Source organism: Rhinolophus hipposideros (genome assembly GCF_964194185.1).
Source record: "Rhinolophus hipposideros genome assembly, chromosome: 8".
Classification (NCBI taxonomy): domain Eukaryota; kingdom Metazoa; phylum Chordata; class Mammalia; order Chiroptera; family Rhinolophidae; genus Rhinolophus; species Rhinolophus hipposideros.
Window position 1 is genome coordinate 70,642,768 of NC_138054.1, and position 22,362 is coordinate 70,665,129.

General features: G+C 42.5%; 2 protein-coding genes across 4 annotated transcripts in view; one reads left to right on the forward strand and one right to left on the reverse strand.

The window, feature by feature from the left end:
• The window catches only part of THRAP3 (thyroid hormone receptor associated protein 3), a 61,366-nt gene that overhangs the window by 1,584 nt on the left and 37,420 nt on the right, over positions 1-22,362 (reverse strand). For all 3 annotated transcript variants that reach the window (XM_081057051.1, XM_081057052.1, XM_081057053.1), the window contains 9 exons: positions 17,685-17,856; positions 12,797-13,699; positions 10,568-11,281; positions 9,334-9,506; positions 7,397-7,508; positions 6,319-6,403; positions 4,218-4,405; positions 2,335-2,530; positions 1,780-1,920 (listed from right to left, as the gene is read on the reverse strand). In XM_081057051.1, the coding sequence (XP_080913177.1) occupies positions 1,780-1,920; positions 2,335-2,530; positions 4,218-4,405; positions 6,319-6,403; positions 7,397-7,508; positions 9,334-9,506; positions 10,568-11,281; positions 12,797-13,699; positions 17,685-17,821 (2,649 nt within the window). In that variant the 5' untranslated portion in view covers positions 17,822-17,856. The remainder of the gene's footprint in view (positions 1-1,779; positions 1,921-2,334; positions 2,531-4,217; positions 4,406-6,318; positions 6,404-7,396; positions 7,509-9,333; positions 9,507-10,567; positions 11,282-12,796; positions 13,700-17,684; positions 17,857-22,362) is intronic.
• On the forward strand, positions 8,218-9,087 carry LOC308501085 (developmental pluripotency-associated protein 2-like; the record flags this gene model as incomplete). The annotated part of the gene is given in 2 exon segments (XM_081056720.1): positions 8,218-8,667; positions 8,671-9,087. Coding segments are annotated over 2 exon segments (867 nt in total).

A 22,362-nucleotide genomic window follows, 5' to 3' on the forward strand; every position in this document is an offset into this window, starting at 1 on the left:
AGCCAGAACCTTCCGCTCTGTACCCACCCAAATGTGACTTTCTCATAGGGACCCACACCCCGATCCACCTTTTGCTCCTTTTCTGTCCTCCTCCCTGTTCCCCACTTCAAACATCCTACTAATGATTCAGATCCAAGACAATATTCAGTTGGGTGCATAAGAAAGCTAAGGCAGTAGATTTGGCATTATAATGTAAGATGACGATAAGATCTTCACTGAGCACCAAAAGACCTTCACATGCATTATCTCACTTAATCCTCACACCTACCCTATCATTATCACCCTCCACTATGCAAATGAGGAAACAGGCTCAGGAACTTGAAATAACTCCATGTTATTTAGTACACCATCTCTCAAAGGATGGGTCTGAGAAAGCCAATCACACCAAAACAGAAAACTGTCTGATCTGGGTTGTCAGGAAGCTAACAGAGGATACACAGCTGGAGCTCCCACTCTTCCCAACCCTCCCTCTCCCCAGCCAAGAACAGAGAGCAATACCGAGAGCAAAGGACCTGCTCATGGTCTCAGACTACTTAGCGGCGAAGGCAGTACCAGAACCCAGCCTCTCATCTTTTATCTCCCCTCTTCAGTCTTATGCAAGGAGGCAGAGTGGAAGAGTAGGAAAAAATACAACCTACATCTCGATCCCTGCTCTGATCTCATGAGATAAGGAGGGATCCAATGAAAGAACGAATAAGAATTTCAAAAACTAGAAGTTGTTGCTACCTCATCAGCCCCCCCCCCCCCGCCCCGCTTGAGAGTGTAAACCACCCACCCACGCATGTAGGGCCACGCTCCTAGGGTCAACTCTAGGGTCAACTCGGGGCTTGCCACCTATCAGGTTGCTTGTTTACACACTGAAATGCATCAGGTCAGCAACGCTGCTTCAGGCGGCAAATGGCAGGAGGGCAAAGGGCTGTATATGGCCTTTAGTCATCCCCGAAAGCAGTCCCACTCCAGTACCTATCCTGGACCCAGCCAACATTTCCCTAGCCTAGATATAGGCTCCTCTAGGGTCCTCTAGGAGTCTCAAAGCAGCTCCCAGCAGCCCTAGAAAAGCAAAGGTGGCTGTACATAGTCATCCACACAACAGCTTGTTTCCCAGCTGTGCAACGGACAACAGAGACCCACACCAGTCCTTCTCGTAGGGTAACAGAGACTCAATTCCAAGTTTACCTTGGTTACTACACTCAGTCCCATCTGCTTGGATTTAAGCCTGCTAATGACAGCAAGGCCAAGAGAGTTCACTCATTGGCCAGGTAGTTCAGCCTAGAAGAGCCCCAACCTGAGAGAGGGAGAGAGGCCCAGGTACCTGGGAAAGACCAATAGCTCAGATGAGAGAAGCCCCAGGGGCATTTTATTTTGGAGACGGAGCCCCTTCTTCAGAGATCTTGAGCTGTCCTTTTTGTCACTCTCGCACTGGGGAGTGACAGAGTGGAACTGCGGCCTAAGGGGAGGGTTACAGCTCGATCCCGGGTAGAGACTGGGGGGAGGCCTCGGGAGGGTATGGGTGAGGAGTAAAACAAGCTCACGGACTACAAACCTAAGAGCAACACTCCTGCTTGTCCTGGAGCCCATGAATGTCTCAGATGGTAAACGTCCCAAGGCCAGGACTGCCTCTCTGGAGAACACTCACTGCTAGCACTACACTGTCCCCCAAGTACACAGCCCTCCAGTGCACACGTATTTCATCAGCTCTGGAGAGACCGACTAAAGCCTTGGTGTCAGCCACCGCGTGTGCCGAAGGCGCCGGCCCTTCCTGCTCATCCCCACACATACCAGGTAATACTTCTTGCTTTTGGGAGTGTACTCAGGGTCCCACTCCTCCTCCCGGTTTCTTTTTTGAAAATCGTTGCTGCTGTTGTTGTTGTTGCCAGAGTAGGTGCCTCTGCCCCAGCCTCTCCCTCTGGCTCGAAATTGCTGTGGCAATAAACGGGGAAAAGGAACAAAGGACCATGTCAGGAACGGAGAAAAACAACTCTGCATTCCATTCACTTTTCTGGCACAGTTGTCTTCCAGTCAATATGCTGGTCGACTTGTTTTTAGCCATTCACCTTTCTGCTCATCTCAAGTCTACAGCCTAGACAGAGGACCACATGGCACAAGGGACTCCCTACACACGGCAGGAGCAACACATGCCAGGGTGTTGAGACCAGAAGCCCTAAGAGATTCTCTAGCTCAGTGATTATGATTAGAAAAGTACAAATAAAAAGCCCAGGTAATAGGGAACTGACCACAGGTTCTGTGGTTGTATCAAGGGCAAGCGAACTAGTATTCTGAGAACACAGAATTGGGAGCAGGGGCTTGGAGAAAAGGGGAGGGGCAAGGTCTTACAAAGGTCCCTCGAGCTCTGCCTCCTCTTTCACTTGGACCCGCAAAGTCTTTGGTCCCCAGTCTAGATTTGTCAAAGCCCGTGGTGCTCTCCTCTCTGTCCTCCGCCTCTTCAGTGTACTCCTCTGCTTTGTAGGAGTGGGACGACCGGGAGGAAGAGGACGATGACCTGGACCGGTCTCGTGCTCGCCGGTGCTTCCTATGACAACAGAAAGAGCCAGGGAAATCAATAAGCCTCTCGGGTGCAGCGCCTCCTGACCCAGGAGGCCACCAAGGCTGTGTCTGGGATGAAGATGAGTAACATAAAAAAACCCACCCCACCCCCAACTTACGCCCCAGTATACCTGGGGAGCTTCCTCCCAATTCTGTCAGTCACATTCAGTGGCACATCTATGTGTGAGCCTGTGATAAACACCAGCCGTATACACAAGGAGGAACAAAATATGGTCTACAGCCTCTGGGAGCCCAGTCTAACACATACGCACAAACGAGGGGCAAAAAGAAACTAACAGTGTACTGAGAGTCCAATGTATATGGTACTGGGACAGCTCACATATAAATATGACAATTTATATATTATCACCTGTTTGTGCTTTATAGTGCTTTTATTTCTCATAGGAAGTATACTACCTGTCTCCTGGGGTTGCTCTCCAGATGAAAACACCAGTATGCTTAAACATTTTACACGGACAGAGCTGGCATACAGTAAAGGGCGACTATGATTATTCAGTACTCTGCACACTGTGACCAGGTGACAGACCTGCGCAGAACCTGATTCGATCCAAGCTCTAATTATACCACTCCTCCACGCACCTCCCACCTCCCACTGAGCTCGCGAGGTTGTGTCATTAAGCGCAGGATCTGATGAAACTCTTCCCTGAGTTACTTCCCTCCCTTCCCTTCATCTGGGGTAAATTACAGACCAGGGCAAATTAGACTCCCCTGATGAGTCACCGTCTATGGACTGCAGCTCAGTGCCAGCACCGCCTCTAGGGAAGGCTGTTACGGGCTGCCTGGAAGGTGGCAGAAAGGCAAGGCTCTAAGAGGTACAGAAGGCCTCACAGGGAGAAGCCAGTCAAGTGTCAGTGACCTATTGTTGTTGCTCCCATCCCTCATCCTCATCCATCATGAAAAACACCTTGCCCCTCTCCCACCTCTCACCCCCACATTTGAGAAGCTCAAGGGCTTACAACAGTTTAATCCTATTAGCATTTATTCATAAAAAGGGATTTGTCCCAGAATTTTTATAACTCAGATGTTTAACTCAGACTACTAGAAATCAGAGCTATCCAGAGGTTTCGATTCTGCTACGTTTAATGAGACGTGACTCAAAAGTCATGGAACTTTCAAAAATGTAAACAGAAACAACAGGACCTTGGCACGCATGCCGCCCTATGAAGTTCAACAACGCTACCTTTGTTTAAAGAATAACCTCTTGGAACTAGTTTAAAAGGCATTTAAGATCAACAGTCTTGTCCTATCTGGCTCTACACTGTTTCTCTGACAAGTGTTAGCACCTGACAAATACTTTGAGCCATTTCTAAAACATAATCTCCCCACGAAGATTCGCGGTGAGAAAGAACGTGTCTAAAACAACTACAAAAAGAATTTTCAAACGATTCTCCGCGCTGTCCCTATGGCCAAATGAACTGCTGGTCTCCCAGGAAGCCTTCTTTGGACAAGGATCACACCTGCTTAGATGCAAAAGTTCTGTTTTCAAACTAGGAGCTTCCTTGATGTTAGTTCCATGGTGTAAAAGGAGAAACTGCACAAGTTGCTATCATTCCTAACCCCAAAGTTCTCTGGCTTGGAAGGTATAGCCTAAAGGGGGCAGGCGAGAAACTCCACTGAAGAGTCTGAACCACGTGACAGACGGGCTTACGTACTTCTGCTTCTTTGATCCTTTATGGGTTTTCTCGGTTTTCTCAGCTGATCTTTCCCTCGAGTGGCTTGAGTCTCGGGAATCCACTGATTCTCTTGATTTACCTCGTTTAAGATCTCTCTCCTTATGTTTTTTACGACGTTCAATATCAAGGCGGAGATCAACAGGGTCATCTTTGTATTTTCCCTCAGTCTGCCAAAAGAGAAATCAAAATGAAGGTTTTGGGGATTCAGGGCTACCAACTCAACCACCCCATAAACTGCAGCTAAGACTCCAATGCAGAGAAGCACTGGGAATGTGAGGCACCTCGCACGCTTGGGAAGGATGCAGAACGTCCCAAAAAGTCACTTCATGAGGATCCCTCAGAGCCCAAACCAGTTCTCTACAGTAATGATGATGACAGCCTCCTAAAAATGCTACGTACTGATCTTGCTTTGTTTCCTCTGTGGCCCCATAATGATCTGACTAGCCTCCACAAGTCAAGATGGCCAGACCACCTCTGGGGGTGACGGGGTGGCTCTGGCTTAGTCACCATCAGGAGTGGAAACTCGCGTGTTGTCCTGCCCCTACCTACACTGCAGCAGCCACCCCAGGCTTCTCCTCTACTTGGAATCATCCCTGAGGACTGAGTCTAATGACAGACAGTGGGAGACTTAGGCAGCTTTTTAAAATGCTTGGTTATACTGAGAAATTTCTTGAGAGGGGGAGTATCAAAAACCATAATGGATAATTCATAAAGTGCCAATATGAAATCAAAGTTTATTTTTAAAAGGAGGGGAAAAAAAGAAATATCTTTTTGCTAACTTTCTAGGAAGTGTATGCTAAAGACACAGTATGAGCCCAGCAGCACCAATCGCCTTCCACTACAAACCAGCACAGGAAGGGTTTCAACAGTTCTTGGGAAACTCAGCGAGAGCGGAGATACAAGGTGGTTTCAGGGACATTATACACTAGGACTTGTCTCATGGAACTAAAACCTCCCTAAAAGAGGAAGGAATGAGCAGTTCACTCTGTATTAACATTTTACTTACACAAACCACTAAGCTTTTTGTTGAAATAAATGTGATAGGTAGTCAGTAGTTTTAGTGTGTCACCACTGTTTTTGAGAGAGCTAACCGGGCCCCTGCACCCTCCAAAGACAGAAAAGAAAAGAAAAAAATGTAGCCGCTGCTCCCTTAGCAGTGAGTGCAGACAGCACCTCTAATGAGCTGGCTTTCTGAGACACAGAGGACCAGACGTCTTCTGATGTTTCAAAACCGTGCATTTCAACATGTTAACTCGTCAAGCTGGTGGATACTTGGAGAAAAAGAAAAGGAAGATCGGAGAGAAGAGAGATTGTGCAAGAGTGCCTCTCATCACATTCAACCAATAAGACAAATTTGTTTGGAAAACTTGAAGATTACTATTTTTAGAAAAGGTTTCAGTAGCATTGAAGAGCCACCTCTAATTCTTAAATGTCAACTGTTTATGTGAATGAAGGTCCATATATACTAAGCCTTTTTTTAAACCCCAAATCTAGTATTTCACAGCAAAAGACTGCATACAAGCTTTAAACTCTTAACAGTGTTTACGTGCACATCATTGCAAACGTAGCTGGGCTATCAATAATGTTTAGCTTTAAAGTAACAGTAACCAACAGATGACAGATATGGTACAATGTTAGGAAAAAACTGGACTAGCTGCTTAAAACAGTCTATTAAGTTAAGATATGAATATTTCACTCTCCTCTGACATGCATGTCTTTTTTGAAATCATGGTTGGAAATAGCGCATGTATATAGTTGATTTGATAATACTTACAAGCAGAAAAATATCACAAAAAGTTTCTTCTCTCATCAAGGGCACTTGTTCCAAAACTCCTCTCTTTTTTTTCTCAAGCTCACCTCAATAGACTTTGGGGTCATTTACCATATTCTAACCACTTCACAAAGGTTGTTGATACATTTAATAAAAATTAACCCTTTGTAGTTCATTTTTAGAATTATGCCCATCCTTAAAAGAAAAACACAAACTTAAGTAGAGAGTAATTTAAACAAACACATTTCTGTCAAGTTCATGCCCAACGCACTCATTTTGTTGGAATTACTGATCAAAGCAACATTTCACCTTGTAGCCAGGTTCCCGGGGACTTTTCATTTCATCATGAGCCAAACCATGCTTTCTGAATGTACTGGGGGAAATGTCTATCCTCCTAAAATTGAAAACACAAAAATTATTTAATATTCCATAGCGTGGACATAGTATGTATAGTATTTTAGTTCGTCAGTTGGGTAATGGAATCATAGGCATTCCTTTTTATTATGTTTCATAACTTACATACATATTGGTCACATTACACTCACCTATTAAGTGTGCACATCCACACACAAAATAAATTCCAACTTCTCAAACAGAAGAAACTTCTTATTCCCTCCCAGTAATGTTACATCCAGGAAGACAGACTCACCTACAGACATGTCTGTAATTGCTAGTTCACATCAAGACTATCTATATGGCCTGCTAACCTCAAAGGGCAGTTTTCATCTTGGGAATTTGAATGTAATGGCCCATTATTCACCTATGAGATTAAGTCTGGGTGAGAAACAACTGCCTGGCATGTACACGACCCCAAAAGACCCTAAATCCAAGACTGTTGTACAAACACAGTTCTCCTACATCCTGCAAGAGTTGACTATTAAGGAATTAAAGATAAGGCCAGCTTTGTTTCTAGACAAAGTCCCTATTTGCTAAATAGACTCCCACAACCAATGTGATATCTTGAAACCTACTGGGCTTTTAAACTCTTTCACATAATCCTATAAGCTTCCCCACCCCGGGCCCCTATGCACTGCAAATACTTCCAAAAGAAAAACTGATACATGAAATACACTGGTTGTTTAAAGAAACTTAACGTTTTCTCTCCCTACAGAAAGCTCAGTGAACTCAGGTTACCACTTGCCCTCTCCCAAGAATACAGAGGTTCATCTACTACATCAAAAACACTGTTTTCCTCAGGCCCAAAATGAGAAACTTGAAGCACAAAGCATGTCCTTTCCACTGACAACTACCAACGCCCACTTCTATCCTACATTCTTTAGGAAGTTACCCTCAATTCTGCTGCAAATGCACCTAATGTCACAAAAACAAGACAAGTGATGATCAGTCTTTTATGATCACCTCCAGTATATAAGGTTGGGGTCCTCACCTGTGTATCTCTGGGCTTTTCTTGTTTTTAGCTGCGTCCTGCTCACTTCCTCTCTTTAGGTATTTAGTAAAGCGTTCATGCAATGTCATTCCTGAGGATCCAAAGTGATGCTCTGTGGGGATTCAAAAAAAAACACATTATGCCATCAAAGGCAGACACTATATTCAACTCTTTGGCATGAACCCGCAGCCAGAGACATCACTAAAGTAGTCAAATTCATACAACAAACATAGTGAAAAGAGGAAGGAAAGGCGGCTGATTCAGACCCAATCCCATGTTGGGCACTGGAATGCCTCTGTCGCTCCCTGATCTTAGACACGGACGCAAAGAGAGAACCCTGGAGCTTACTAGCGTTTGAATCACACCACCAACTCCGGCTTGAGTTTAAATTTCAGACGGAATCTGTAACTTGCCCAACCCAGCTTCTGTATCACTTTCTCTGGGCCATTCCCCAACCCACCCACCTCCATGTGCCCAGTAGATGGCAGAATAATGTGGGGAAGAAATTCACACCACAAGAGAACCCTAGAGGCTTCCACTTGCTAGACAGGAAGAGACAGAGGTGCTGGAAAAGCCACTCTTCACACATCCTTTTACAAGCATTTTAAACCTTCATGTGAAGGATTTTTCCTATTCTCAACGATCACAGGTTACTACTAGCAATTCAGAATGTTTAGCTCTATAATTAAAAAATGGAAACTCGAGAAGGAGACATTTGCTTATAAAAGGAGAAGCCTAGTGAGAAACTCCCAGGTTAAAAGGAGTAAACTGCAGGTATTCTTAACTGTGCTGGCTTTGCTGTTCTCTGAGTGTTCCTGGGAATGGCAAATTCAAATTTTGATAGCAGTGAAAAGGACTACTTTAAGGTTGAATTAGAGGAAGAAAGTGTGATTCTCACATTGGTTCCAGTTAGTGAGGAACCTAATGAAGAACATCAAATGGAACCAAGCATTTCTTCAATCTCAGAAGACAACCTGATGATTCCTAGGCTAGATAATGATGTTTATCTTCCTCAAACGAGTGAACAGTTCAAAGCTTGTCCAAAACCAATGCTCCCCTTGCCGACCATTTTGCCTTCAATTAATAAAGTGCGTTGGGACACTTTGCGGAACTGGTGCCAACAATTTAATTTGAGTACTGATGGCAAGAAAATAGACGTTTATCTGAGGCTCAAGGAACATGCGTACTCTGAAGAAAAACAAAACATTCCTGAAATACTACAGGAGTCAAGTTCAAAGAAATGCAAGATGGTGACCAAGAAAGCAAGGAGTTAGAAAAGCTGTAAGATGAGTGAGAGAGAGCAAATGACCAATAGCGTTGAAGTGATAACTTCAGCTCAGGAAGCCATGTTGGCAGCATGGGCAAGACTTGCTGCAAGAGCCGTTCAACCTAAGGCTATGAATTCATGTCCCATTCCTACTTCTGCTGAGAACTTTCTGCTGCAAACCTCTGGTGTCAGGTGGTGTGTGGTCCATGGCAGACCTCTCTTGGCAGACAGAGAGGGTTGGGTTCGCCTGCAGTTCTATGCAGGTCAGGCGTGGGTGCCTGACCCTCCTAAGAAGATGATCTCTCTCTTCCTATTACCGGCCTGCACTTTCCCATACCCAGACCTAGAAGATAATATGTTATGCCCTGATTGTGTTAAGAAGAATAAGAGGATGATGGAAAGATTAACTACAATGAAGAAGTAGAAGCAACCTGGTTTGAACACAACCACATCATTCCTTTTGGACTGGCCATGTCTTAATAAAAAATAAACGGTGAAAAAAAAAAAAAATGGAAACTCCTTCCTAGAAGGGATTTCCTTCAAGCCAGTTCCTAGCTTCGAAGGCCCTTTCGGTAAGATAAAGGGGCCCCGAAGGCTCTCTATTCACGCCCTCATCCTTCTGCTTTTAAGAGAGGAGGCTGAGTGGTTGGCCCAGGATCCCACGACTCACCTTTGACGTGGTGGACAATGGTCACTATGTGCTGGGCAAACAGCTCGGAGGGGCTCCGCTGAGACTGAGCTGACTGTATGTGTTGGAAAATGGAACGAAATTCCTGTTCCTTTTTGTTGCTATGCACCAGATCTCGACAAAGCTTGCGTTCCTGAGCCAATAAGCCACTGGGTCTGAAAAAGAAACACAGGGAGGCCCAATATAATAAGATATACAGAAAGTCAGAACACTTAAACCATTAAAATGCAATGTGTACTTTTTTCAAAGAGTTTTAAAGTTATCCACAAAGTTCCTTTCTTTCCCCCTACCAAAGTTCAAAGTAGCCTCAATGCATCACAGCAAAAAGGCATGCAAAATCTCTCTCTTCCCTGTTTTCTTTTTAAGGAGGGCGCAGCTCACAGAGGCCCATGCAGGGATCAAACCAGCAACCTTGGTGTTATTAGCTCCACGCTCTAACCAATTGAGCTAACCAGCCACCCTTCTCTTCCCTTTTCACTGGAAATCTTTAACAGGAACAAATAGGCAGGATGAAGTGTTAAACCTCAGTGACTCTCTTCTGTTTGTGTTTTTTTTTTTGGGGGGGGGAGGTCACTGCTAGTTTTAATATGCACAACAAATGCGAATATATTTTAAAAGATCAACTAGCTTGGCCAGCCAGGGCCATTCAGTGGCCATTCAGTGAAGTGACACAATGAAGCAGAGCGGGATGTGACCGGAATGTGGCTTCCAATAGACTACACAGGTTTTACAGCAAGTGAAAACAGCCTGGCCCTCACCCCTCTTTTCCTGAAGTTCTCCCTGCACCCTACAGTCCCAACTCTACATTATTTCATGGTGAAGGCCTATAAATAATAGACTTTGGTAGCCTAGTTAAGAATGGAGAAACAAATCCTGGATGGCTCCACAGCAAAAGATATCTTAAGCACATTTGGGAAGAAATAGGATAAAAGGGTGGTGGTGCTGGACAGAGAGCAAGAAAGCAGCAGAGGGGACCCAGCACCCAGAAAGTCAGTCACTAAAGAAACAGGCTTCACCAACCCTGTGATACTGACCCCAACACATAATCAATCTCTCAGGGACACACACTCTCCACTAAAAACAGGTAGACTCGAGGGTATCAGCACTGAAACTTGGACAGCAGGGGCAATACAGGAGGGGCCTGTCCTGGTTCCAGAGTGTCCTCAGGGAGACACCACTTAGACCACTAAAGTCCTGATCAAGGACTGCATCTCACCTTGCAAGGTCCTCATCAAAAGAGTCCATCCGGACATTGACCTGGGCCTCGCGAGTTATGGAAAAGGAAGACTTCCCCGTGGAAAAGTCTCCTTTGGCTCCTAGCTTCTCTCGGCTCTCAAAGGTCTTTCTTGGGGGAGGTGATGAGCTTTTCTCCTGGACTGCTTTGTAAGCGGTCACTCGGAAATTCTTTTCAGGCACGAACCCCCTGTGCCCACTTTCGGTTCTCTTGAGCCCTCCCCGATCCTCCTTTTTGGATCTCTCTGAGAAAGACTCCTCCTCCAACTCCTCTGTTTTCCTTTGTTTTTCCTTCCCTGGAGGGGCATACACCAGGCCCTCCCATTTGCCTGACTTCTCCTCCTCCTGGTTTTTGTTTGCACCTGCTATGACTTTCGACATAAATTTGGGTTCATCATCAAACTCAGATTCTTTCCTCCCCTTAGCTTTGTCCTTATCTTGGTCATCCATATCGTCCTTGTGGAAGTCAGCCATCTTCTTCTCAAAGTCATCTCGGAGCTTATACCTTTTGGGAGACTGGCTACCCCGAAAAGCCTTCTCAGAATCAGTTTTGGGAGCAAACATATCAGATTTCATTTTCGAATCACTCAAGCCCATATCAGAGAAGCTCCCTTTCTCTTTCATTTTCTCTTTATCAGTATTTGTTTGTTTCTGTTCCTTATCTTTTCCATTCTCTGTCTTCTGCTCATCTAGATACCTAGTTACAAAAACACAAGGGAGACACACAAAAGGTTTCTTAAGCAACTTGATCGAAAACAGCACTATATGGTCTTAAGTTTTGAATCTCTGAACAAACATGTCTTGTGGATTCCAGTGTTACCAAAGGACTTTCTACTTGATTACTTTCTAGTAATTAAAAAAACAAACTGCCCATCACAGATGTAGGAACTTGGCATTTAAGAGGTCTGTGGAGCTGTGTCTTACAAAAGCCAACCAAAAAGAAAATAACAGAAGTAAGTTTTAGGATACTAAAAAACAAAAACCTACTTACCTGTAAGTGGTCTAGGAAAAAAAAAATTAAGGTCTTATCCAACCTTCACTCAGTCACTTACAATCTGCTTTCAGCAAAGTTAACACAGAATGTTCAACCTTGGACTGTTTTGCTTTTATACAACTCACATTTGGAAATACAAGTCTCAAAAGAGACTTCAAATTTGCTTCAAGTCACCTAGAAGATCTAAATATAAAATATACTGCAAACACAAATAAAGACAAAATACACGTTAATTGAGGGAAGGGGGCAGAAATCATACTATTCTTTCTTATGGAAAAGCAGAGCTCGTGCCCAAGTCTACATCTTCTAACGACATTCACAGTTCTGGCAAGGAACAAAACACTTACATTTTAAAGTAGACGTACTGAAGGCTGGACAGTACAGATTCTGAACATCTCATTTGTATCGTTACTAGCGAAAGTCTAACCAAGTTACAGTTATGTTAATATGGTAAACAGAATCAAAGGACAACAGGACATCAAAGAATATGCTAACAGGAGAAAAGGAAAAGGGAGAACCACTTGCCGGTAAAGTCCCTCTTGACAATCTGGTCCCAAAGTGACGTCCCTGTTACACCTCTGCTGTCCCAGTCCATCCAACCACACAAAGAAAGATTCAGGTTCCAACTCACCATGTCCCCCAGGGTACAAAGACGGAAGCACTGTCACGTCCTAACACGCAGCCCGGATGGCTTCTACTGGGACATACACCCACCTTGCGATTTTACAACAAGGCCTTCCTGGACTAAGCCTTGAACTTTCCCATTCTGCCCAGTCTCCTCAACTGGAGGGTGTGAGGGTGCGAGGGCGCAGCTCTTCACCATGTAGATCCATCACAGGGTGGGTCTTAGAGAGTCTAACAGCTCCAATGGCCATTCACTTTGACAAAAGACCGTATTTTTTTGATAGCTGACCCACAAATCTCTACAGTTCTCTCTGGCTTACATTGGTAGAATCCAAGGCAAATTTTAAATGTGAAAACATCATTGCAGAGTAGTCTAAAGAAACTTTATGCTGCAATACAAATTCAGGAAGGTAGGAAAGCTAGAGTTAAGTTTAAGGTTTCCTTGGGTTACGCTTTTAAAGTTTGCTAATGAAAAGTTTAGGAAATGGGGATTACCTTATTATGATTAATCAGAGCTCTACCTTAGATCACATTACAACTAAACTGCCAGGTGGTGAGATAAACAGAACCGGGCAGGGGAAACCAGATACTTGCCTCTTTGTGTAGCTTGCTCCTCCTGGAGCAGCGCCCTCCTCCTCCTGAGATGAGCCATACGTGGAGCCAGTGGCCGGAGGACTCTTACCCACAGGGCTCTTTTTCGATGGACTCAAGGACCCAGAGCCATGGTCAAACTGACCTGGGTGTGTCCCAGCCTGGTACCCAGAACCACTCTGCAGAGTCGAGCCCATCTGAGATGTGCCGGAAAGTGGAGGGCTAGGCTTTGGCACAGGGCTAGGACGAGGGGACCGCCGTCTCACCACCACAGATTGGAGGGGGCTTTTCAGAGCAGGGCTTCGCTCCCGGGGACTCAGCTCGGAGGCCGCCGAGGCCCGGGATGCACTGCCAGCACCGTACGTGCTGCCATCGGCCCACGGCTTCGCGCTCTCAGGTGCTTTTGCATCTTCAGAGGTGCCTCCAGAGAACACCTGCTCCTTGGCCTCGTCTCCCTGGTTATCCCCGGCAGCATGAGATGGCCGGCTATCCTTGGAAGAGGACTTCTTCTCCTTTGCAGACTTGCGCTTAGATTCAACTCGGCTGTGGTTGGAGGAAGAACGAGAGGACGAGGAGCGCCTTGACCTGTCAGAGGAAGACTTATCGGAGTTTCTAGAATGGCTTCTGGACCGTGGCGAAGGGGACCTTCTCTTTGGAGACCGGGATCGGGAACGGCCTCGACGAGGACTGTATGCTTGCCGGTAATTCTGCCAATTTGAGCGGTAGTTTCCATAACCTCCGCGGTTATACTGGCCCCACGGATAAAAGCCTCTGTTGCGCCCACGGAAATAATAGGGCCTTCTATAGCCTCTGTTGTGACCTCGGAAATCCCGATTCTGATACACTCTTGGGTGATTCCTCTCTCTGTTATGGGCTGGAGAATATGATCTGGAACGAGACCTAGAACTGAAAGGCGGATGGGGGGAGAGGAAATATTTGAATTTTTGACACAAGCATTTTTATTCAAGAAAAACCTGCCAACAGAAAAGTAACATTTTGAAATTCCTGTTCTTGGGGTGCACATTTAAATATTTAATCCCACTGCTTGTGGCCCATATTAAGTACAAAAATATAGATAAAAATTTCTTTAACAAATGAGATACCGAGATTGCTGCATTAGTATTACAGCACATTGTAAGTGGAGATGGATTTCTACAGTGACATGTTAGTGCAGCAAACTAAACAAAGACCACTTTAATACAGTATACTGACTGCTCTGAATTCCGCAGGCACGGGGTTTACAGGTCACTGGCAGTGAGGAAGAATCACAAGCTGTAGTACCTACCGGTAACTACTCAGGTCTTTTGGCCTCTGCACTGTTATAACACTCTACTCCCCACCCTATTCACCTCTCTGTGCAGGGCTCATTTCTTAGATTCCACTAAGACCGGGCGTTGTAAAAACACAGTATCTTCAAACCAAAGAACACTTAACTAGGGACCTCGAGAATGCATCTATGCAAAACTTTAAAGATTTTTAACTAAAATCAGAAGAGCAGAGCATATAAATATTGTTTTTTAACTTGGGACCTGGAAATGTTCTCCCTATTTAATTTAATTTAGGTCGTTTTCTGTGGCTGAACTACAAGATATTACTTAGATGCCACAAGAGGGCACTATCTGACCATAAGACACCCGAGTACACAGGAGATTGATTAGCAAAGAGGAACTACAAAAACCCTCCCCCCGCTGCACATCTTTCAAGCTAACCTGAAGTCTAGTGTTGTGTTGTTCATTGATTAAAAATACAGAACTCTAGTTTACCAAAGGAACATTTCCAGAACCACGGGAATTTAACAGTAACCTATCTTTGTAAAAATTACATGTCCATGAATGCCAGACTTGTCAGTAACAGGGAGGGAGCCTTGCTTCCATCAAAAAGCCCAGAACTATACCTGTTGGTGTAAAAACCCTCTGGGGGTTCTTGGATACCACCTGTCTTGTCAACTATGATATAGGTCATTACAATTAACCACTACTGCTAAGTAGTTAGCTGGAATTAGGTAAAATTACTAGAAAATTCCTTCCAAAAATATTTTCTTTGCATATAGAATAAAAATCCTTTAGTTAATCAGCAGGCCTCATGTCAGGCCTGACTGGGAACAGATGCATTTCGTGTGTTTGCTTGTTTTATAAATAACTCCATGTAGCAAATGTGACAGGCTTTAACAACTAAACAAAATGGTATTTTAAAGAAGAAACTTACATTTAATTTAATCTAAAGGAAATAAAATGGGATTGGCTTTCTATTACTTATTACCCCGTGGTGCTCAGGTTCTTGATCTATCCCAAGAATAAGAGTAACTGGAAAACATGCATCATACTTCTGATTGTTAATGGTTCCTATTTAAAATAGTACAATTAAAAAAACAGAAACAAAAAAACCAAAAAACTTACCTTCCATACTTTTCATTTGAAAACAGTTTAATATAAGAAAAGAAGGAGGAAGAGGCAGGTGCAGGCTATGAAATTGAGTCTGACCCAATTAAATGGCTATACTTGAAGGAGGTCATGCACCTCCAGCACTAAGGAGGGTTAATTCATGTTCCCATCCTCAGAGGCTACTGCTGCTTCTGTCACCAATTACTAGTGAGGGCCCTGTGGCATACTGCATCCAAAACCCGAAGACATTGCACAGATGCAGGAACATGAGTCTCTGCAGATTGCAAATGAAGTTATTTACGAGAAGTCACTTAAAAGGATACAGTCTGTGAAATACAAGGAAACAATCAATTTTCTCCAATTCTGTAGAACTCAGCAGTTAAGTTAATTTAAAGGCATGGTTTCTCAAACTCTGGATAGTACACTTTCCTTGTAGGAGAGGGAAAACAAAAGGGAAAAAAATCATGAAACAGATAAGCCAGAAATAAGAATTGAACATCCAGTGGCAAATTTATCTGTTTCTAAAAAACAAAAGTCAGACTAGAATGAAGTATAAAAACATGTTTTCTAGTGGAGAAATTCCTCCAAAATAGCAATTTTCTAGGTGTAAGATATCAATCACATAAAGTAGCTCTAGAACTACCCCACCACATATTGCCTGCCTGAGATATTTTTCCCTTATTTGCTAAGTCAATGACCATGCCAAATTATTTGCAGAATAAAGCGATCTGTCCAGATAGATATGCCCAGAGTTCCAGCTCACACAAATATTTCAGAGTTGATTAACATTTTTCAATTTGATTTGTGTCAGTTCAATTTTGTCTCAGTTTTGGTTGTATAGCCTCGTTTTTGAACCAATTATTTAGTTTCCACTTACTGGATTAAGTTTTAAAATGTTACCTTTCAGAACCAAATTAACTAGAACTGAGATTTAAACAGCCCAAATCAAAAACCTCTGGGTGCAAGGTAGGAGTTTACTTAGAGTCTCTGCCTAAGGCCTTGACAGCAACTTCTTGAGGTAGATATAAGTATATTTAGTGGGTTTTCCCTCTTCTTCTTTGGGAGGGCGAGAAGGTGGGATAGAATTTTACTTATATAGATTCTGACATAATTGGGCAACAGACAGACTCTATCTAGCCTAGGGCTTGAACTAAGTTTGGGTTGAAAATGCATGCCCAAAAAAACACGGGAGAGAGAAAAAAGTTAGAAGTGGCGTTAGCCTCAAGGTGTAATGCTATGTTTAAAAAAGGGGGAAAACCCTAACATTTCTTTTGTTTGAAGGAGAGACTCAAAATTTATAACTTCTTATTCTACATTAAATTGGAGTCATTAATATTTATGCACATCTACTTTTTTGTTCAACTTCTGGTCTGAAATTAATTTTCAGGCAGGCTTCTCCCAGATTTCACTTAAGAAATTAACTTGTTTTTGTTAGGAGGAGAGAACAAAAAACCCACCAATCATTTGTTTAACTTTTAGAAGTACTATGGACTATGGAACCATCAAAAATAAAGCTTAATAACAACTTTTCCTGAGGTTCATTTTAAATTTCATAATTCCTTTAAGAACAGGATTCTAGACTCTATCTGAAACAGAAGCGGTTCCAAGTGGCAAAACCGAGAAATTACCTCATTGCCTGGCGCAATTCTGCCAAAACGAATGAAGTTGTGTAAAGATCCCCCTCTGGTATTTAAATACACCAACACTTCCCTAAAGCACACATAAAACTTGTATCTACTGAAAAGTTCTTATCTGCTCACAAAAGAAAATTAAAACAGATTTAAAGAATGAAAAACCCAACTCACAACACATCAAGAGGAAAAGACGCTGGAAGTTTGGCATCCTATTCCAAGACATAATTGAAATAGGGAAATCCCACCTAAAGGTGTGAAAACTGACTGAATTAAAGAATACTGGCAATAAATTCAAAAGAATCATTTGAACACTTAGTAAGAAGTCAAAGTGATGTCTACAATAATGATTTTTAGATTAGTTTCAAGATGTGTTCACTAAACAGATGCAGCGTGTTAGTAACTGGCACATCAAGTGTACACAAATGACTCCTGAGAAGTTTTTTAAGGTTTAATTATTTTAGTGAGTTAGGACTTCTTTTCCTTGCAATGTTGAGCATACTATTAATCCTCTTAGCTATCCTTTCTTTGCTGATGATGAAAATAAACTTTGGTCCAAGACTCCAAAAATACTTCACTGAAAAATAATCAGATGTAGAGATTTGAAGTACACAGCTCAAAAAAAAAATAAAATGCTCTTTCTTCCGAAGTAGATGAGCAACAGTATGTGCTGGCAGAGGAGAAAAGGAATTAGGCAAACAGTATGGCAAGCAAAGCTGATTTGATTTGCAGCATTTGAAGAAACCTGGAATATCTTACAGCCCAACCCTCCACCTCTGTTAACCCCCCAACTCCATTTAACATCCACAGAAAGTCTAAAGAAAGATCTTCAAAGACCCGATGCAATGATTACATCAATATACGACCACAATCGCTTACCTCAGCCTGCGCTTCCTTGAACGAGAGATAGATCGACTTCGAGATCGAGACTTCGAAAATGACCGAGAACGAGATCTTGATGCAGATCTTGAACGAGAAGAACGAGACCCAGACTTGGATTTGTTTGTTTTTGACATCTCTGCAGAGAGGGTCAGTCACTTTTCAGTTACACCTAATGTAAGAAAACAGATTCAAACAAATTAGTCCCTTTGCAAACTTGAACTTCTTTCGAGACTCAGAAAATTTTTTTTTTAAATACAGATGAGATAACTTACTTAAAAAAAAAACGTTATTTGCCCTTTCCTCAAGGAGGATTTGATTTCTAAACAGTACAATCCCAAACAGACCAAACCACAGCAGCAGACAGAAAACCTGACATGTAACTCCCACTGAGGAACACTAAAAGACTGGCAAAAATGAGGGGAGCTAGCAATGATTTCGTGCAGTCTTTTCTCAATAAGCAAACAAGTTTTGCAAACTAAGTTAGCTGACCTGAGATGGCCTAAGGCAGGCTTCCCAAGTTCTAAAAGAAGAAACCCTATGCAATGGTATCTTGGTTATGGTGGTGTATGTGGCACCTCTGACGATTTCTCTAATCCCTGGACCTTAAAGCCATGCGACATATCCTTAATATTTACTTCCAAAGAGAAAAGGTTTTATTTTATTTTATTTTTTTTATAATAGTTTTATTTTATTTTATTTTTACATCCCTCACACCGTGAACCCCCCTCCCCCCATCCACCACCACCCCAACCTCACACTGAGCCATCACATTATACACATAAAATTATAGTTGGCATTCATTAATGTCCAGCCTCTGGTGTACAATGCCATGACCAGGCATCCACAGTATCCCTGAGGTGGTCTCCCAAACAGGACACATATCCATCGGACACCCAACAAAATCCCCAAACACTATTGAATAAATTCCCCAAAGTAATTCTCAAAAACCCTGAGGCCATCCTGTGGTCACCAGCCGCCCCCCAAACCCTTCACCCTTCCCCCCATCCCCAACCCCCTCCCCCGCGCCCATCTAACAACTCTCGGTTTTTTGTGTCCCCAAAACTGTTTCTGATTAGTTCATACACATGTTCTTTTCTTTAGATTCCGCATATAAGTGAGATCATATGGTACTTGTCTTTCTCTTTCTGACTTATTTCACTTAACATAATGTTCTCTAGATCCATCCATGTTGCTGCAAATGATAAGATTTCTTTCTTCTTTATGGCTGCGTAATACTCCATTGTATAAATGTACCACAGCTTCTTAATCCAGTCATCGACCGATGGGCATTTCGGTTGTTTCCATATCTTGGCTATTGTGTAAAGTGCTGCAATAAACATAGGAGTGCATACAGATTTTTGAGTTGGAGTTTTGGATTTCTCCGGGTAGATGCCTAGGAGTGGAATTACTGGATCATAGGGTAGTTCTATCTTCAGATTCCTGAGATACCTCCATACTGTTTTCCATAGTGGCTGCACTAATCTGCAATCCCACCAACAGTGCACTAGCGTTCCCTTTTCTCCACATCCCCGCCAGCATTTGTTGTTTGTTGATTTATTGATGATAGCCATTTTGACTGGGGTGAGGTGGTATCTCATTGTGGTTTTTATTTGCATTTCTCTGATGGTTAGTGAGGTTGAGCATTTCTTCATATGTCTTCTTGCCTTCTGTATGTCCTTTTTAGAAAAATGTCTCCTCAAGTCCTCTGCCCATTTTTTAATTGGGTTGTTTGTTTTTTTGGAGTTGAGTTGAGTAAGTTTTTTATAGATCTGTGATATTAATCCCTTATCAGATATATCATTGGCAAATATCTTTTCCCATTCAGTAGGATCCCTTAAGGTTTTAAAACTGTGAGAGTATTCTTAAATATTCTAATATCACAACAGCACATACTGCACCCTGTAAAATACAAGATATCAATTCATAAACAGAGGTTTGTTTGGTTTCCTTTTCTTCCCTCCTCCACAAGAATGAGCAGAGGGCCTCAGAGTTGCCCTGACAAGTGACCGCTGGGTTTGGTCAGCAAGGTACACTGTCAGGCCGACTCATTTATTCTCCTTTATACCCTGCTAGAACTTTGGGCGTCTTCCAAGGAGCAAAAACTTGAAGTGCTAAAGCATGTGTCCACCAAAGACCAGGAAGACGGGACCTGTCAGAGATCATCGTGCTAGCTGGTAGCCAAACCAGGCCAAACTCCCGGGCTTGTTCCATCACATCTCGCTGTTTTCACTGCTTAGCATCATTTAAAACATCATTTTAAGTGATGCAGCTCCTGGCTTATGAAGGGAAAATAATAACCAACAAACATTTCACTCTCCCATACTTCACAGATTTTCTGGTTACTCAGATCTCAGCTCAAAAGCTATTTGCAGAGGTTTACCCTGGCCAGCCAACCAGAAGTAGCCATTCAGTCATTCTCTAGGGTCTAATCCAACACCTTACTTCTTTTTTCTTCAGAGAAATCAATTCAGCACTCCACTAGCAGAAATCTCATCTTTATTTACTTAATGCCAAGAACAATGCTAAAATAAAAAGAGACCAGCCTTGAAATTTCCCTGAGCAGACAAACCAGTATAGTCACACGAAGAAAGCTGAATTTAAGCTTATTTTGCAAGACGACCTTGACCTATGTCATTTCTTGCTTACACCTCTGGAAATCAAAAACAAAACTTGAACAGTTTCTCAAGGTTGATATGAAGTAACCATTGAAAACTCTGATATCTAACCAATCACTGTGAATAATAAATAGTACTGCTTTCTCACTATATAAGCTGCTTTATAACACACCCCTGAGCTTCATTCCTCGTTTTTGTTTGAGTGCTCCCAATTTGTGTACTGTCGTTTAAGTATGTGCACAATAAACTTTTACTAATTATTACTCAGTGATTCACTGTTTTTACTTGTTATTTATGAACTTCTGTTAAGAACAAATGCTTTAAAAGTGTTTTAACGTATTTTATCCTCAAGGAGAGCATTACCATAGCCCATTTTACACATGGGGATATGGAGATGGGGTACCTAACTTAACCAAGGGCACACAGCTTTAGGTGGTGGGGCTGGGATTTGAACCCAGCCAACCTGGCTCCAGGCCAGTGTTCTTAACCACTAATATACTGCCTCTCCAGAACAGTGTCTGGCACACAGAAGGCATTCACAGATCTATGGAATGAATGAATGTAAGTATACTCCATCCTTACTGAGTTTAGGAGCTGGTAACGGAGGCAAGAGATATAGACACAGCAAAAAGTGATACTTGTTTCTAATTATTCTATTCCAGTTTTTGATTTGGATTTTAAGAATTTTGGGAAAGGCAACAAGTCCAGGAAGCTGTTATAACTCCAGCTCATAGGGGAAACAACCATCATCTCAGAGACGTAATTTAGTGAGGACGGAGAAACTGCTAGGAAACCAGAGACAAAGGGTGATGAGTAAGAGATTGCTTAATGAGGACACCAAAGACCTACGGTCTAGATCCTGCCAGAAGGATTAAACTGTTGTGTGCTCTAGCAAGGTCAAAGATACTGCAATTTGGAGCTGATTTTTGGCAGCAGTGTCACTGTACAAAGCCAGGGTAGAGGAATAAGTTACTCCGGGATAGGAGGTGGAAATGTATATGAGCAATTCATAGAAACTGAATACTGAAAATACACTGTTTTTCTGGTTGGCCTTCGGTGTATTTTGGGATTCTCTGGGTTCATTCTTGCTGAATGGCTTCTTTCCGTCACAAGTTTAGAGACATATCTTTGTCTGCCTAGCAACATCTTTGTCCCATTTTCAATTTTAGCTTGAGCCAAAATAAAAATCCTTTTAATCGCTTACACAACAGGTGGACAATATCAGACTTTAAAAGAAAAAGCAAGGGCAACAGTTAGTGGAAAAGGAAATACTCATTTCAACCTCCAGAAATTGGAAAATTAAGCAGCTAATTTTTAAATTTTTTTAAATTAAAGTTTTTTGGGGTGACAACTGTTAGTAAAGTTACATGCAGCTAATTTTCATTAAGAGAAAAAGTTGTCATCTAAATACACATAGAGCCAAACTTAACACATCTATATATATTAAGCTTACTAGACGGGACAAAGAGTGGCAATGCTGTGACACCTACTCCTGCAACTTCTGTAATGTGAACTGAAACCAATTTTAATAACATCATTATACCTTGAGAATTAAGTGGAAGAACTCTGGAGGATCTCAACCACAGCTGGAAGTAAATCCACGAAACACTTAACTCATTCAAGAGACCCTTATCTAGACAAGGGTGGTGAACAAGGGTAAGTTAAAGTAGATTTGGTTCTTGCATTCACGGAGCTTATAATCTAGAGGTGTAGACAAATAAGAAAGCAAGCAAAATTGTAGTCATAAATTCTGGTAAGCACTAAGAAGCAAAGAGCATATGACCTTGGCAAATTCATGCAGTGTGGTAGTTATTTAGACAGGATGGTCAAGATGGCATTTAAGCTGTCATCTGAAGACTAAGAAACAGTAAGTCACATGAAAAGGAAAGTGAAGTGTCCAAAAGATGTGAGGTCTCTTCTCTCAATATGCATAAACGTATAAAAAATACGTATATTTTAGGATAAGGTCGGGACAATCATAACTAAAGCCAGCTGATTAAATTACCAAAATTAATTCAAAACAACTCTCAATTCTATTTTGAAGACCTTCAAACTTCATA